At 41.4% G+C, this 17,365-nt stretch overlaps 1 protein-coding gene across 1 annotated transcript; it reads left to right on the top strand.

Moving 5' to 3' along the window:
• Positions 1 to 6,076: 6,076 nt before the first annotated feature.
• On the top strand, positions 6,077 to 17,342 carry IRAK1BP1 (interleukin 1 receptor associated kinase 1 binding protein 1). The gene is made up of 4 exons (XM_084514404.1): positions 6,077 to 6,363; positions 12,120 to 12,185; positions 15,874 to 16,004; positions 17,031 to 17,342. Exons 1-4 carry the CDS (start codon positions 6,115 to 6,117, stop codon positions 17,299 to 17,301), a joined length of 717 nt encoding a protein of 238 aa, XP_084370530.1. The 5' UTR covers positions 6,077 to 6,114; the 3' UTR covers positions 17,302 to 17,342.
• The last annotated feature ends 23 nt before the right edge of the window (positions 17,343 to 17,365 follow it).

The raw sequence follows: 17,365 nt of genomic DNA, 5'->3' as shown, positions 1-17,365 counted from the left end.
AGCCTTGGGCTGACACAGTTAAAGATTGTTGGTAAATCAGACCATAGACGTGAGCAAAGAAGTGTGTCTCAGAACTGAGCCTCAGAAGGAAGTCCACCTGGAATAAAAAACAAATAAACAAATATATATATATACATATATATGTGTATATGTATATGTATACACATATATATGTATATGTATACACATATATATATATATACACATATATATATACACATATATATATGTGTATACATATACATATACATATATAAATATATATACATACATATATTTATTTTTTTTGCATTTTGAAGCTGAGACACAGGTCAGCAATCAGTCATGAGGAAGGGAAGTCAAAGAGATGGTGCATCTGAAATTTAGAGACTGCTTGTAGAAAGAGGGAGACTGAATCTCTCAAAATCCGTGTCTCTTCCTTGCTGCTGATTATAATAAAGTGTTGAGTCAGTGCATTACTAGCATCGCCTGACAAAAAGGATGTAAGCATGAAATAGACAGTTAGGACAGCTAAGGCACTGGGAAGTGAAAAAAATCTCTACCATCAGAGGGGATTTTGAGAACCAGGTAACCAACAACAAAAAAAAAAAATCAATGACTGCTTGGAAAAGAAGAGACTTGCTAACTTTGAGCCTCCTCTAACTTGTATTTTCTATTCATCTAGGTGGCATACTATTTCATCTAATTTTGAAAACAATCAGAATAATTAATCAATGAATATCTGACAAAGAAGAGTAAGAGGCCCTCCATACCATGAAATCTTTCCATCAAGATTACAAAGTTTTCTAAAAGTTCAGCCAGCACACTTTAAAACTTCTGAAAGTTGTGTGACTTTTTATGGAGGTCAGGACATGGGGATATCTTTTGACCTTAAACTACTGCATTTTGTAATTCTCCCCTGTTGTATGGCTGCCTCCACAAAGCTCCTTTAAAGTGTTTCTGCTGAACATGTAATTGCTGGAAGTGCCAGGTTCCCAGTGGTCAAATTACAGAGTCATATTGCCTTGTTAAAAAGGAGCATTTGTGGGCAGTTAGCATTAAGTTGGCTAGCAGTGCTTATATTTAAGAAGTATACATGTGCATTCATTCACGGCTGTTCTGGATGCCTAAGAAAATATAAAATTATAGACTGGGGAAAATATGGATCATTTCCTCCATAAGTCATGAAAGTTCTAATGACATTTTAAGTAACAACAAACTGAGAGGAATATTAAACTTATTAAGCATGTATGTTTTAATTAACAGTTGCTTATAATATTTTAAACTACACTTTAATCTTCAGATCCTAGAAAATTAATATTTTTAAGTTACCAATTTATATAAATATTGCTTCTTTTGACGCATAATTTTTGGTGCAGATTTATTGCCCACAACAAATAATTCCAGCCCATTTCCTCACAAATGCAATGCTGAAGACCACTGCAAGGAGTCATTTCATTTAGCCTTTCTGTAACGTTCATATCCTTGAACAGAGCCTGACTTTCTTCTCTTTTAGGTGCTGCTGAATACAGAACACGAGACATTTCAGTGAGATCTGCCACAGAAACTAGATTTAAACCTCATTTCTACTACTCTTAATTTAACTTTCTCTCTGACAGCTCTCTGCATGAGTAATACTGATACATCCCATGATTTAGGGCTTCATTCAGTCATGACCAAAGACAACCACTGCCTTTTAATTGATTTCAGGAGCAACAGTATTAAGCTCTTTACAGTTTTACAGAAACCGTCAATAATGATGTTATGAGGGCTTTTTGTGTGGAGGGCTTTTGACTAGCAGGCTAAATCTATCAGCTCATTTCATCAATAGCTAGCTACTGCCAGAGAACAGAAAACAATTTTGTTGTTCCCATTATACACTAAATTTGACTTCAGAAAATAAAGAGATCTCCACCTTTATTAACAGGACTGATTTAAAGCTAGAAGTCAGATCACATCTGAGCCCAGCCTGAATCCGTGGTTTTGCAGGGGCTACCTCTAAAATCAGTTCACCTTGTCAAATCAGTATTTAGGTGGAAGACAAGGAGGAAAAGAAATGACTGGTGTCTTTTCTGAACCTGTGAGGTGTTGAGCTGTTTAAAGGAAGGTAAGAAATGTGATGAATTCATTCTTACTTTCCAGCAGTGCTATCTCTTCTCATGCTTACGCAACAAATTCTGTTCATAAGAATGGTGTCTTCCAGTTGGTGACATCTAGAGCAGAAACAAATGGACTTAACCCTTTATGACCAACCTCCCTTGTTGCAGAAATTATTAATATCCCTTGGGAATTCTGTAGGCAAGCTCAGGAAGCTGCGAAGACTGCAGGCATTTCTCTTTCTCAGTGGGTTGTTAAAGGCAAAACCTTGGTTTTGCTTTAAAGTTCTGACTGGTCTCATCAACTGTGAGCCCTATCAGGTTCCCTTCAAGGCTCAGTATGCCTGTCAGTGATTCCCATTGGGAAGGAAAAAAAAAAATCTTTTTCATGGCAATTTAAAAATTCTCCTGAGGACTCACATTTCCTTAGGTAGGAGGTTTCAAAGAAATCATCTAAGTTCTATATTGGTGCCAGCTTATCCAGTAAATTTTGATCTTGGAAATAAAATGCCAGCAGGGGCAGCGCTACCAATTTTGCTCTCACTTCCACGCATGGTATATGGTTTTGAAAAGGCTGACAGTGGATATATATTTGCCCTACAGAGTGATTTTCAAGGTCATGGAGACAGTGGGTGACTGACTTTGCAAATAAATATTGTAAGGAATAACTAAGTAATACACACATAGAGCTTCCGTTCATTAAAATGTTTTACAGCACAGTTAGTTTAACAAACTTAAACAAAACAAACAGTCTTTTTTTCTAACAAAAAATCAAATCCCATGCACAATTAAGCACCACCTCCATCTCTTCATAATCTGTAGTCAAATTTTCAATTTTTTAGTTGAACGGCAAGTTCGCAGAATGCTCTTCTCAATTATGTTAGCTTTTCCAACACTGCTTTTCCAGCTGTTTAATCCATCATTTTCAAAAGTGCTTCCTACTCAAATTATAAGTCAAAAAAAAAAAAGCTTGTTATCTGTAGATTTGGCTTTATCTTCCGGTTCTGAGTGACAGCTTTTCGGTATACTTAGACCAGTGCTTTGTGAAGCACCCCTAAAACGACTGCAAAGTAAATGTGCTATAGCCATCCCATTATCCTTAGTGTACATTGTTCTTATAGTGCATACTGACTACTCAGTATAGATTAATTTGCATCTAAGGTAATTTTGTAACTGGCCTTGGAAAAGGTCTTCTAGGATACATCCAATTAAGCTGTTCACTTATAATACCTTTTTGTGGCAGTTACACAAGAAACACGATGTTCCCAAAAAGTTAAACATCGTACAGCATTGAATTAGGAAGTGCATAACGCTTCCTAATAACACATAATTTCGTTGCACATCTGCATATATGTGTGTAACTACCATAACAGATTTTTTTTTTTGGCTGTTACAGACTGTCTTTCATAAAAAGGTAAATCAATTTTAATCAACAGTTAAATCAGAATAGTTTTAAACACACAAAAACAACCTGGAGAGTACATCGTTTGGCTTCATTACATTATCTTTAAAAGCTTTATTGATTATTTCTTAATGAGTGGCATTCAATATTTAGAATGTGTCTATTTATACTGGTACATTTACAAGCAAATTTTCTGCAAACATCTCAGCGAAACACAAAGCACTGCTTCAACAGAATAATTTCAAAAGCATTTTAAACTCCCTCTGTAATGAAATAATTTATTTCAGAGGAATATACATTTACCTCATCTGCACAGATGATGAATACCTAACAGGTATTTCGTCTGAAGCTTTGAGTGTTCAGCATGTCTAGAGGGAAAAACAGACTCAAGGGCAGAAGACTCCTAAAGTCATGAGGCATGCAAGAGTCATTGATACATCTTAAGGTAGAGGTGATATTAATGATGGGAAAGGCAGCTGGTACAGATTCTCTCTAATGACAGGACATGAAGCACATGCTGCATGAAGATCAATGAGGGAAAAAAGACAGGACTTCAATTCCCTTAATAGTTCTCTTTCCTGCCACCTCCAGTGAATTTGCATCTGATTTGTAAAATCAGGTCTTGATGTCTTTACATGTCATGTTTTTATCTAGAAGGAGGGTATAGCAATATTTATCTGTACCTTTTCAGGCAGATATTCGTACAGAGATTCTGAAGGCTGTGAGACCTTATATACAGTACTGTTTGATTTCAGCCTCTGTGCAAGATTCCAGATTTCAATTAACCAAAACAAATGTACCACAAATATACACAATAACAACACACTGGAGACCTCTCAAGAAATTGTCATACAAATGAGGTCAGACATACAGGCCAATGCTAGCTGGATACACATAAGAAATTTAGGGTTTCGATTATTAAAATAATTTGTTGAATTTGAGAATTTCAACAAATATCTTAATTTATAGAGAATGGAGACTGGAGAGTCTGCTCATCCCCTCCCACAGCCTGCTGGATTTTCCTAATGCAGCCCAGGATGCTGCTGGTCATCTTTGCTGCGAGGGCACACTGCTGGCTCATGTTCAACTTGGTGTCCACCAGTTCTTCCAGATCCTTTTCTGCAAAGCTGCCTTCCAGCCAGCCAGCCTTCTGACTGCATTGGTTATTCCTCCTTACAGGACTTGCCATTTGCCCTTGTGGAACTTGATGAGGTTCCTGTCAGTCCATTTCTCCAGCCTGTTCAGGTCCCTCTAGATGGCAGCACAGCCCTCTGGTGTACCAGCCCGTCCTCCCAGGTTTTTATCCCCAGAAAACTTGTGAAGGGTGCACAAGTGGAGGGTCCACCCCATCACCCATCTCATAAAGAGAACTGTATTGGTTTCAGGCTCTGGGGTACCCCACTAATGACTGGTCTCCAGCTGGATTTTGTGCTGCTGATCACAAGTCTCTGAGTGTGGCAGCTCAGCTAGTTTTCAGTTCATCTACAGTCCACATACCTAGTTTGAACTTCATTTTTTTTGTGAGGGTGCTATGGGAGAGAGTTTTGAAAATCCTGTTAAAGACACAATGAACACATCCACTGCTCTCACTTCATCCAGAGAGTGAGTCATTTCATAGTCACTTGGACAGGCTGGAGAACTGGGCTGAGAGAAATCTCACGAAGTTGAGCAAGGGGAAAAGCCAAATTCTGCATCTGGACAAGAATAACCTCATGCACCAGTGCATGCTGACAGCTGGCTAGCAAAGAAAGCCCAACAGCCTTGTGGGCTGCATTAGGAAGAACAGTGCCAGCAGGTCAAGGGAGGTGATCCTCCTCTGCTCAGTATTAGTGAGGCCACACCAGGGTTCAGCTCTGGGCTCCCCAGTACAAGAAAAGTGCGGAGTTAACTGAATCTAGACCAGCACAGGGTCACAAACACGATGAAGGGATGGAGCATCTTCCACATGAGGAGAGGCTGAGGGAGCTGGGACTGCTCAGCCTGGAGAAGGGGAGGCTCAGGGGAGATCTCATCAATGTCTGTAAATGCCTGAAGGGCAGGTGCAAAGTGGAAAGAGCCAGGCTCTTCTCAGTGCTACCCAGTGACAAGACAGGAGACAAACAGCACAAACTTAACCACAGGAGGTTCCCTCTGAGGACCTGGCAACACCATGAGTATAGTTAAATGTTAGCACAGCCCAGAGAGGCTGCAGGGTCTCTCTCCTTCAAAATATTGAAGGAGACCCAACCCAACCCAACTGGACACGGTCTTGGGCAACCAGCTCCAGCTGAGCCAGCTTGAGCAGTGAGTTGCACTAAATCTCAAGAGGTCCCTTCCAGCCTCAAGAGTCCTGTGGTTGCACTCTTGGATCAGGGATTGCATCCCTGCGCAGGACCTGCATCCCTGCGCCCTTCCAAAGCAAGGGGCAGCACTTGGCCAGCAGACATGAGCAGAGCCAACACGTGTGCTACAAGACCTCACTGCGGAGAAAGGGCTGGTGTGTGAGGTGTGAGGAAGGGCAGCACCAAGCTGGGGCTGCTTTGTGACCCTCCTGCCTGGCAAGGCGAGGGGGGTCGCGAGAGTCGCGACATGGCGGAGCCTCCTTCCCAGCGTGCAGCGCTGCAGCGGTTACCATGGAGCCGGGCGGGCTCCGCCGCCATGGCGCTGCCCGCGCCGCTCCCCGCCCGCAGCATGGAGCTCGCCCCGGCCTCGGTGCCGTCCCCGGTGGCGGCGGCGGCCGGCCGGGAGCTGCATGTGAGCGGCAGCGCGGAGCTGAGCGCCGGCCCCGACCGGGCCCGGGTGTCGGTGCGGCTGGGCAGCAGGAAGGGGGCGGCCGGGGCGGCGCGGAGCAGCGTGTCCCGCCGGCTGGAGTACATCGCGCACAGCGCCCGGCACCGCGGCGTGCCGGTGAGGGGCTGAGGGGGGGGCGGGCACGGCGCTGGGAAGGTGCCGTGGGGGTGGGTGTCCCCCCGGCAGTGCTGTCTTTGGGATTTTGTGAAGGGGTTCTGGAGGGTTCCGCACTCAGGGCTCTTAAAAATAAAACGTGGCAACGCAGGGCTGCCGTGGGGAGGTGGCTGGGTTTGGGCGCCTCAAAACAAAACGGAACAAACCAGATCTGTGGTGGGGTGAGTGGGTGGGTTTGGACTCCTAAAAAACGCAGCAAACTCTATCTTTGGTGGGATAAGTGGCTGGGTTTGAAAGTTTCTTACTCCCGAAGGCCCCCAGGAAGTCTGTGCCGTCTCCGTGCGTTCACAGATGAGCTGAGGAAAAGGGAGATGACAGTTTACTCCCAAATTATTCAGTATGGTAATAAAAGCATTGCAGATTTGTCACAAAAAAAAAAAAAAAAAAAAAAAAAAAAAAAAAAAAAAAACGATTTTGTGATAGTGCATGACGTTACAGTGAAATTCGGTATCTGTACATACGAAGTAAGAGTGGGTCGGGAAGAAGGAAGGCGATAGGAAAGACCCCCTAACCCCCCTGTTTCGGGAAGGGTCACGTTGTAGCCGTGGGTTTAGATGGCGAGGAGGCACCGAGGCTGCTGCGGGCCAGAGCTGTCACCCGTGTTTTTCCCTACACGTGGCTGTGGGGCGTCTGTCACATCACAGGATCCCTGCTCATACTGATGACAACCAGGAGGAGGATTCATTCACCATCAGAGTAACTTGCTCAGTCAGAAATGGTGCGTTTTTTGGGGGGGATACAGGCTGAGAGCCTTCAGTTTGCATCGTGAGTTGGTGGGAGCTTAGTCATGGATTTTCAGAGGAAGACAAGGCGACTTATCATTCATTCACGTTTATTAGTAGACAGAAACGATAAGCTTTGTACCCACCACTGTGATAAACTATTAGGTCACGGGGTATTTTCATCCTGGATGCAATTAAATAGCACTTCAAACTGCAGAAAGGTGAGAAAAGATAGCTGCAGCTGCCCACCCTACAAGGAACCTGAAGAACTGACTTTGGGTTTTGACATGAGCCTGGCTGAAATGGAATTGCGGGGAGCATTGGACTTCATGGCAGGTGACACACAAAAGGAGTAAACGGGCTGTTAAGTCAGTGAGTGTGCTTTTGAGGTGTTGTGCACACGCAGGCTGGAAAAAATAAGTGCAAAATGAAGTGTGATCAGGACAAGCATATTGATATTTGGGTATAGTCAGAGAGAAATGTAATGGGGACATGTAAACAGTGGTGTAACATAGGTAGAAAGTGGACTGCTTTTGTGCTGTGAGAGCAGAGCATTCAGTGGGCTGTTTGTAGTTTCTTTTATAATGAAATGAAACTCATAGTTTCTTTTATAATGAAATGAAGCTTTTAATAGTTTCACAGCCCTCTCTCGCTGTTCCAGACACAGCACATATTGGAGACTGGACGTGTTCTGTCTGCAGGCCGGAGAGGCTGTGAAATGCTGCTTAAGTTCTTGGCTTCTCAGTGTTAGCGATGTGTTAGCTCTGGGGAACAACAAGGTGGTGTGTTTTTTTTCCAGAGTAGTTCTCTATGGTGTAATTTTTAGTGCTTTTTTTCCATCCAATTGTAAACCACTAGTGCTGGAGCTTTCGTTTGCCCTCTGGCTTTTCTCCTGACTAACAGATCTCACTGCTGGCAGTTTGCTCCTAACTGCATTCCCTAACACCGCTTGTAGCTAATGCCTTTCTAGACCACTGTAAAATTCATCTCTCTTCGCAATCTCCATATGGTTCTAGTTCTTGCAAGGCTGTCTACGGCCCCTTTAGAAATCAGCAGGTTGGACCGTATATTTATTTTTTAATTAACCTGTAGGACCATTTCCTTAGCCGTTCATGCTGCTGCTGTAGGAAGCCTGTGGGATCAGGAGTGCGTAACCTCTGCAGCAGCAGGAGTTTGCATTAGCAGCTTGTCAGGATGCCGGGGGCTGCTCCTAATTTCCATATATATTTACACAGGTTTTTAATCAGAAGTAGTTGCACATAGTAGCATTTATTTATAGAGTGCTCTAAGTATCTACTGCTCTTAGAGCACAGAATCTGTACTTTCCCTGCAGCCCTCAAAGCAATCAATGGGGAAACCAATCTCTTACTGAGCCCAGCTGTTCAAAAGCAGCATTTTTTTTCTTCCTTCTCTAGAAGCAAACTGATTTATATTTACAGCTTGTTATTTATCCGGGGGGCGGTGTGGAGATGACATTTGTTTTCTTTAATCACTGTATCCAAAAATTGTCATTGGCCATCTTGTTTAAAAATAGCAGTGATTGTACAGGTTAGCTGAGGAATTAGAGAGGGGGTGTTACTTAAGGAGAAAAAACAGTTCACAAACTGTATCCAGCAGGCTCTGTCAGCACTGGGCTGTGTCCTTGGATATACATGCACTGTTCTCTGTATTTGGAACCTGTTACTCAGGAGTCACAGCTGTGGATGCGCATCCATGCAGTCAGTGGAAAAAAGGATTTGAAGCTTTGCTCACCCAGTTAAGTTTTTTTTTCCAATTTCAATGCATCCTTGATTAAGAAATGCAGAAAGACCTGCATAAGACATCACCTTCCACATAGTTTAAGACATATCTCTGAAGTATCCTGACATTTGCTGAGTACAAACTTGCCTTTTACCTTTCTTAAAATAACTGTCACCTATGCGCCTGTTATTTTTTGAGCAGACGTAAAGCACCAGAAACTGCCTCACCATAGGTGTCATTCTGTCTGTGTAATGCCAAGGGGAAGGCACAGCGTGAAGGGCTGAGAGGCTGGGGAACAGACCCACCACCCAGAGTGTGTGATGCGTGCTGACTGTCAGGGCTTCCCGTCCTGAAATGCTGGGGTAGCCTTGCAGAGACACTCTGATGGACAGGCTGTTACAGGCAGTCTCTCATACATCACATCTCTCATTAAATGGTTCTTTAATACTAAGAGAAAAAAAAATGTATATTCAGGTGGAAGAAGCCAGCTCTTTTGGTTATTTCAATATCTTTTGGGTATTATTTTTGAGTCTAGAGTTACATTAGATGCATATTTGCAAACATACAAGTAAATTTTAAGAGGCATTTCCAGGTGTCTCCAGAGTTTTAAGCAATAGCTACACATACCAGTATAGCTCACTACAACTGTGTGCTAGTGTGCATTTCCAATCTATGGACATTTTTGCTTATTGAGGCTGGTCTTGTAAGAAGGACTCGTAATTTTGTTAACTCAGTAGTTAGGAACAGAGCATGTAATTTTACCTTCAGATAGGTTTTTTCGCATACTGTACTGTTACATAGCTGTCTCCTTGAAGCGTGCTTTCGCTGAATATCTATTTAGGTTTTTTCCTGTTCTCTTCTGGGGAAATCAGTAGTCGTTCCTACAACAGTGACGGTGTGATGAGGGTGGACACAACAGTTCTGTGACGAAGCAAGTGTCCCGAAGTAGCAGAGAGGCAGGAGGAAGGGCTATATACGGACTTTGGTGTGTTGAAATGGGGCAAAACATAAGGTGAGGAACAGTTCTAGACTTGATACTCTAAGCTCAATGGGATGTTGCCTGTCCTCTCATTTTTTCACCTGCAACAGTGATAGTTTATATCACTGCTGGATCAGAAAATACACTATATAGGCAGCATACAGGTGTGATTTTGTTAAGAATCATTCAATGGCTTCTAGGGGTAATTATCATATAAAAATAATGTTATATTCATTTATTTTGTATCCTGTGTCTCTTGGCCCACAGATTTAGAAAATTGAGAAAACTATTCCAGAAGTCCAGGACACCTGACACACTGGAAGTGTAGTTTTTCTTAAGGCACAGTGAAAACTACTTTTTTCCTGTGGTTATTGCTGTCAAATGAACAGTTCCTGAGCCAAAATATAAACAGCAGGCATAAGCAGTACGGGGAAATAAAGCCTTTTGCTTTTGATGTAGTCAAAGCCCTGATTTCAATTTAAAATTCTGCCGTCACCTCCTTGTCTTCTCCGTGTCCTTGTCTGAAGATGGAACAGGCTCCTGAAAAGGAACAAAGCACCTGGCGGAAGATGCATCAGAAGAGGCCACATCATTATGACTTCAGCAATTAGGTCTTCCCTTTATCTTCAGGAACACATACAGCTACTGTCAAATCTTGGGGGGATACAAATTAGCAACGAGGGAAATTGCCTGGTGGATGGCACAAGGTGGTTTTTCACTCCCAACTGCATCGGTTTTGCAGTAGTGCCTAGAACCACATGATGGCACTGCCCTTAAATATACAGCAAGCAGGCGAAGCGCAAAAACAAACAGAAAAAGATGCAAACAAAAGGTTTAGAAGAAGACTGACTTGTTCGGAGGAAAAATAATATTTTTAAAGGGATTAAGGAATGGGGACGTGGGGAAAAAAATGCACCTTTTCTATAGTTACTCTCAAGTTTTATTACAGTATTGTTATTTCTGTGAATAGGGGTTTTATGTGTGATTATTCTTATAAGACATGTATATGTATCTCTAGGGGGAAAAAAAGAGAAAAAAAATCCTGATAATTATTATAAAAAGTGTGGTTTGCTCCATGTTTCTCTAACAAACCACAGCCAGCCATGCTTCCCAAGTACCTTGAACCTATGACTGTAAAAAGGGGAAATATGGCTTTTAGGGACTAACTCCCCGTGGTCCTTGCCTTTGCTAGGAGAGATTTTCCAAAAATAAGGATGTTTTCTTGTATTTGAGAATTATTTGTCAATCATAAAATTGAAAACTCAATTTTTATTTTTCAAAAAACCCAAAAGCTTCTTGTAGGCACTGTGCGATGATAATTATAGGTCTGATTTCCATGTGATATTTTAGAAGGAAAATGCTTCTCGTGATTAATGTCATTTCTAAAAAAATATGCATTCTACACAATAAACTTGAAGATTGGAGTCCTCTGTAGAAAATATTCTGACACAAAGCATCCTTTGAAATGTGTCAACACTGAAAGCAAATATTATGTTCCTATGCAAATACATTTAGTAAGTAAAACTTTTTTAGTAATTTGGAAGGCTTGGTATCCACTTCTCTACAGCTCATGACTAAAAAATGCAAACTCATACTTACAATTAAACTGTAAACTGTGCTTTCTGTTATGGTGTAGTAATTTTACAATAACCTGTTTATCCAAACTCTTTACCAAAGAGGGCAGTGGGTGAAAGAAATGTTAGGCTGCTAGCAAGCTGGCCAAATGTTCAGAGGTAGCCAGAGTTGTTCCGTATCTTACTTGTAAATCTTAAAGTTTCTGCTAGTGCTCTGTACAGACCTTACACTGAAAATATAGCTGGTATTAACGCAGAAGGGTCAGAGTGGAATAACCTCTTTTAAGGGTTTCCTTCCTGCTGAATAACTATTGATTAATCATCGTTTAAATCATGAAAACGACTGAAATGTCTTGGGTTTAGTACCGGGTGAATTGACAGCTACACACGGATACACAGAGCCTCTAGCTCGCAGTTGCTTTTAAGAACTAATTCTTCTCTTCAAGTGAATAGCAGCAAAATTGCCGTATAGAGCTACTGTATAATTTACTTTAAGTGATGTCAAGAAATCTTTAATATCCAGTCTTAACTGACGAGATTTGCATGGAAAATTCCAAACTTGTGTTGCTAAGTTATAAGCAATAAGCCAAAACAGTTTAACTTTTACAGAACACAGTGTACGTACATTTCCAACAGGCCCTTCATTTCTGTCTTTTAAGATTATATTCTTGTATTTTGTTTTAGGAAGAAAATATGACTGTAACAGAGGATTTTAGTAGACTAGAGAACACCTACCAAATGGAAGCAGAGGTATGTATTCAACCCAAGAAAACAAAAAATGTAGCAAGAACCAAGGAAAATTTGCAGACTCTTTCCTTGTAGCTAGACATTCTCTGCAGTAAAGGCAGCATAGTCCAAAGAAGCTACTGAAGGACTGCAATTTAAAGCAGAATTCAATTGCAGTCTTCAGTTGTGTGCAGAGCTTGTTTTCTGCTCCTATAGCATGGAAAGGATTATTTTCTTGTCAGATGAATGTGTGCTGTGACTCTATGATGCCGCAGGAGGGACTCTTTTGTTCTGGGACTCCAAGGTTGTCATCCTGTGGTGGTGTAAGCAAACCTATGGTTCTGCTCTCTCAACCCCTAGATGTCCCTGCCCTCTGCTTTTTTGAAAGAATTTGTATGTAGGTGATGAGGTAATAGGCAGCTTTGGAAAGCTGCTCCAATTAAAACTAATCTGGAAAAAAAATGATTATTTTTTCCATTATTTTAGCTCCGCGAACTGGAGACAGTGAAAGGCAGAGGACAAGAGTGGACGGGGAACAACCGTGGCATGGCAGCCCTAAGCTATATCTGCTTAAGCCACAGTTGAACAGCACCTGGACTTTGGTCTATCCTACATTACTCTGCCATCAGCTTGCTGCAAGTAAAGCAAAGCTAATTGTTTCCTAGGTAATTCACTTTGAATTCTGTAGGTTAAAAGTGCTGAGTGAAAGTTAAATGTTATTAGAATAATGCCATTACTTCAGAATCAGCTCAGGGGAGTTTATTTTTGCACATCTGTATTATAGCAAGAAGTAAATGCACTGAAAATATTCATTAAGGGAAATAGCATGTTTTCAATCAATGAATCTTTCCAGATTTAATCACTTCAGTCACTACCCAGCAACTTCAGTGATTCATATGAAGATTCCTATAAAAGTCTGCAGTAAAACTCTAGCAGTATTATAGAGTTACTGTTTACAGTCCCCTAAATCAGAGTTCAGCGTCTTTAATTTGCGTGTTTGTTTTAAGGTATATTGTCATCTAAATAACAGCGATAAATATACAAATAAATGAGAATTTGGAGAACAAAATTAGATTTTAAAATGAGTCCTCAGATACTTAAATGATATCATCAGTGTCGTCTGCTGAATGGCTTTAACTTCATAATTTAGACACCTACTATCATGAGAGCTTCAATTATCAAGTCTTTTAGATAAGCTGTACTTAATTAATACAACTATATGCAGTTGTTATTTAGGCTACAAACAAGCTTAGGCCTACAGCTTCAGCCTTATGCAGTAACTAATCCAATCGTCAGCCTGCTTCTGCCATCAATTTTTATACAACAAAGATTGTAAGTAAGTGGAAAGCAAATGACATGGGCCAACTTTACACCAGTGGGCAGTTTGGACCGGCTGTAATTGTCGTTCAGAAGTTCTGTTAGGTCAGAGGTTGGACTCGATGATCTTGAGGTCTCTTCCAACCTAGAAATTCTGTGATTCTGAACTTGAAATTCTGGCCGCAGTACAGTGGCTGTGGTCTGCTTAAGTAGCAGTCTGGTAGCGCTTCATGCAGAGGTTAGTTTCACCTTGACTCCCCCCTTACGTGAGCACTAGTTTTGTTAGTGCAGCTTCATAAACCGGTGAAGTTCATTGTATGGGACAACTTTAGCAATACAAATGAATTTTAAATTAACTTACACTGGCTTCTGTACTAAGGAGTTTGCCATTGCATTTGTGTTATGTATCAAATCACAGAGGTCCTGCATTATTTCATTCTGTACACTCTTTTTCCCATTTGTTTAACAGTTTTTAGAAGACTTAAGAAATTCCCAGACAAATAGCTATTTTAAGGTGTAATTAAGAATTCAAGGCGTACATTCAACTGTAAGAAGATAAATTCTAATTCATGCTTTAACAAAGGAAAATATGCAGAAGAATGAAGTTTTGTAGGGGATCACAAAGCTCTGTAGTATCTTAACCGTAACAGTTCATTTGTTGCATGATGATCTCATGGGATGATTAGTTTGTTCTTGTGCATATCTTAACACACTTGCCTTTTTGTAAAACACAACTTCTTGTCCTTTACAGCCTTATCCAAACCTTACAATGTGGCCATAACGGTTTTGCATTCCTCATATTATTTTTTTCACAGTTTTTAACCTTAATCATAATTTTATTGAAGACACTGAAATACTGCTTTGCATATTAATGCTCAGGTATCCTCTGAAAAAAAAAAAAAAAAAAAAAAAAGTGGAATTTATTTTATTGGATCTAGCTCTAAGTAATCTATGTGAAAACTGTGTTTGGGGGTGGGGGAAACAAAATTCACAAGTGTTACTCAGTTGTTTTCTGCACCGAGGACGCCTGATCCCATGCTTTTTTACCCATAAAGTTCCTGAATGCCCAGAGCTGCCCCAGTCTGAGCAGTTTCCCTCTTGCTTAAGCCCCACCATTATTTTGTTTGACCAGTCCTCTGTTTCATCCCCTTGAGGGAACTGATCTTATAAACACTGGCAGCCATCTGGCAGACGCTGTGATGGTCCTCACAGTGACAGCGTGCAGTCAGCTTTCCACAAAACACAATCAGGAGTTTTCTTGCAAAGCAGCACGAGAGGCTGTATGGGTTTTATATACGGCAAGGGCTCTCACTGAAGAAAGAAATCCAGGTTTAGTCTCATCTTTGGTCTTAGTTCAGATTGGCACCACACCTTCCAGAAAGTGATCCAGCTGCCGAGTTACAGGTGAGGGGTGTGTAATTCAGAGGAAGCAGTAACCCCTTGCAGCTTTATTTCTGTGCAAAAAGAAGTGAAAGAGTCCGGGACAGGAGATGGTGACCCCGGCTTGGTGATGTATGGCAAGGTGAAGATGAAGACTCTTAAAAAAGAGTTTGGGAACTGGGATTTCTGCTTCCTGAACACTCTAGCAGCTGGGCATGACTACTTGACTGCTTAAAAGGGTGCTGTGCCACAGAGAAGGGCTTGCTCCTGCCTGGAAAGCTGCCACCTGGCTGGTGCTTCCCTGCCAGGAAGGCTGTAGGGCTCTGGATCCTGGGCTGATAGTGATGCCTGCTTTGTTGGGAAAACACCCAAATTCCTGCTGTATCATCTGTGTGTAATGCTTCTTCATGCCAAAGGCACAGAAGGCTGCATGTTTAAATTGTTTTTCATCCTAGACTGAAGTGACCAGTTCTCTGCAGGCACTGGGGTGAATCTGTTCACCCAGCACAGGGCTTTGAACAAGTGGGATGGGACTGGGCTAGGCTTCTTTTGGTCTCGTAGGTCAGGTTTCTTGAACCTAATGCGTGGAATTAAAATGTAATTTTCCTTCCTGCCCGATGTTTTCCACATCATTTTGCTTGGGCTTTTGCATAATTAACATCTGGTAATCTAAGTTTAAATTTAAAAGGGAAGAGCTAAGATGCATCTGAGGATGTGTCACACACAGTACGCATTCGTTCTTCAAATTGTCTACATACCAGGAATGCCAGACTTCCTCACAAAGAGAATTTTCTTAATCCTCAATTTTAAACCATTTCATAAGCTTCTTTCTGTTGGAAAACAACTGATAGTTTGTAGGGCTATATAAAAGTGTCTGACTCAATAAATGTATTATATACAGGACTAGTGTGTTTGGTTAGTTTGTACAAATCTGTCTTTACATTGATTTAATTACAGGTGTAGGAGAAGAGTTTAAAAAAGAAATGTACTTGTCTGATGTCTGTGTTCATTCCAGGTCTCTATTATATTCAGTGATTTTGGAAAAATGCAGAATGTTTGCAATTTACTTACTGAAAAACTAGGGACTTCTGTTACCATCAGTCCACCTCATTTCTACCACACTCCAGAAGCCATAGACGCCCTTCGGTAAGTTTTCTCTTATGCCACAGATTTTACAGCCTCAGATACCATTTAATATGAATACATAATTTATACTGTTTGTAATGGGAGCAAATAGTTTCCTTCATACCTATTAAAATTTATGTTCAGATCTCAGCATTTGTTCTAAATATAACTTAGAAATTAATGCTGTTCAGCCTAGGAAGAGGCATCTTGTTCTTTCTGCAGTGCCCCTGTGCAGAAGCAGACTGTAATAAATATTTTCTCACTGATTTCCATTGGAAGTATAATCTGCTGTGAATATTAGGTCAACATAATTTGACTTTGGTTACATCAGCATGTGTAGATTTAATTTGAATTTATTCATGGAGGTACAAATGCGTTACCAGATGTTGGTAATTCTAAGTACCCTTGCCAATTCCCATTACTTTTAGCTACTGACATGCTCTGAAGTGAGCCATGGATGGCGCTTGCTCAGCATCAAAATATGCTACCTTGATGCTCGTGGTCTTAAAATTTTAGGTGTTTACCAACTATTTGATTTTTTGCATATCCTGCTGATGTTGGAGGGGGTGGGAGAACCAGCGGGAAGTTTAATCTTGGTTTGGGGTTTGCCCCTTTAAAGAAACATGCCTGGGCTAAGGAGGGAGCTCAGCTCACTGCAGGTAACATTTCTGGAGATGTCAGAAGTGGATCCCAAAGTGTCGACGCAGGAGTCTGGAAATGAGGCCAGTGAGTTCAAGGGGGTGCAGGTTTGAGCTGGACACCCAGATGTTTGGAGCAGGGCTTGGACGCTTGCTCTGCACCACACGCCACCAGTGCCTGCAGCAGACAGGTGTTTGAAATGCCCGATCACAGCTGATGAGGACGCTCACGATTTCTCCTCAGTTTCCCCTCAAACTTTCAATCTACCACCCAGAAGGTGGGTAAAGGTGATGCTCCTTACTCCATGCAGTTATAAGAACTGAAATACAGGGGAAAAAAAAATGTTTGGCTTGAATATTTATGCAAGTTGACCCTGCTTGTTGTTGTGCTGCATTCTCTGCCTCTCAGCCGTCAAGTGTGCGTCGCTGCTGTTGGAAACACGCGGCAGAAAGCCCAAGAAGTATGTCGGCTGCTTGGCCAGTCACTGGGAAAACCTTTATTAATAAGAGAAGAAGAAACAAAAGAATGGGGAGGCCACACAGACAGTCAGCAACCTAACACCCCAGATTCACTGACTCTGCAGGAAAGAATCCTGAATGCTACTGCTTATGCTTCTTGTAGAGTGTTTGCTGTGTTTGAGATAAAGGGAAAGGAAAACAGAAGAAAGAAGTTGCTCTAAAACCTTACAAATTTTCTTAATAAATTTTTATACTTTCTTCATTTTTTTGTTTTCCTTTATTGAT

Source organism: Aythya ferina (assembly GCF_964211825.1).
Source record: "Aythya ferina genome assembly, chromosome: 3".
NCBI lineage: Eukaryota > Metazoa > Chordata > Aves > Anseriformes > Anatidae > Aythya > Aythya ferina.
The sequence above is the reverse complement of the archived record's forward strand: the minus strand, read 5'-3'. Positions and strand labels throughout refer to the sequence as shown.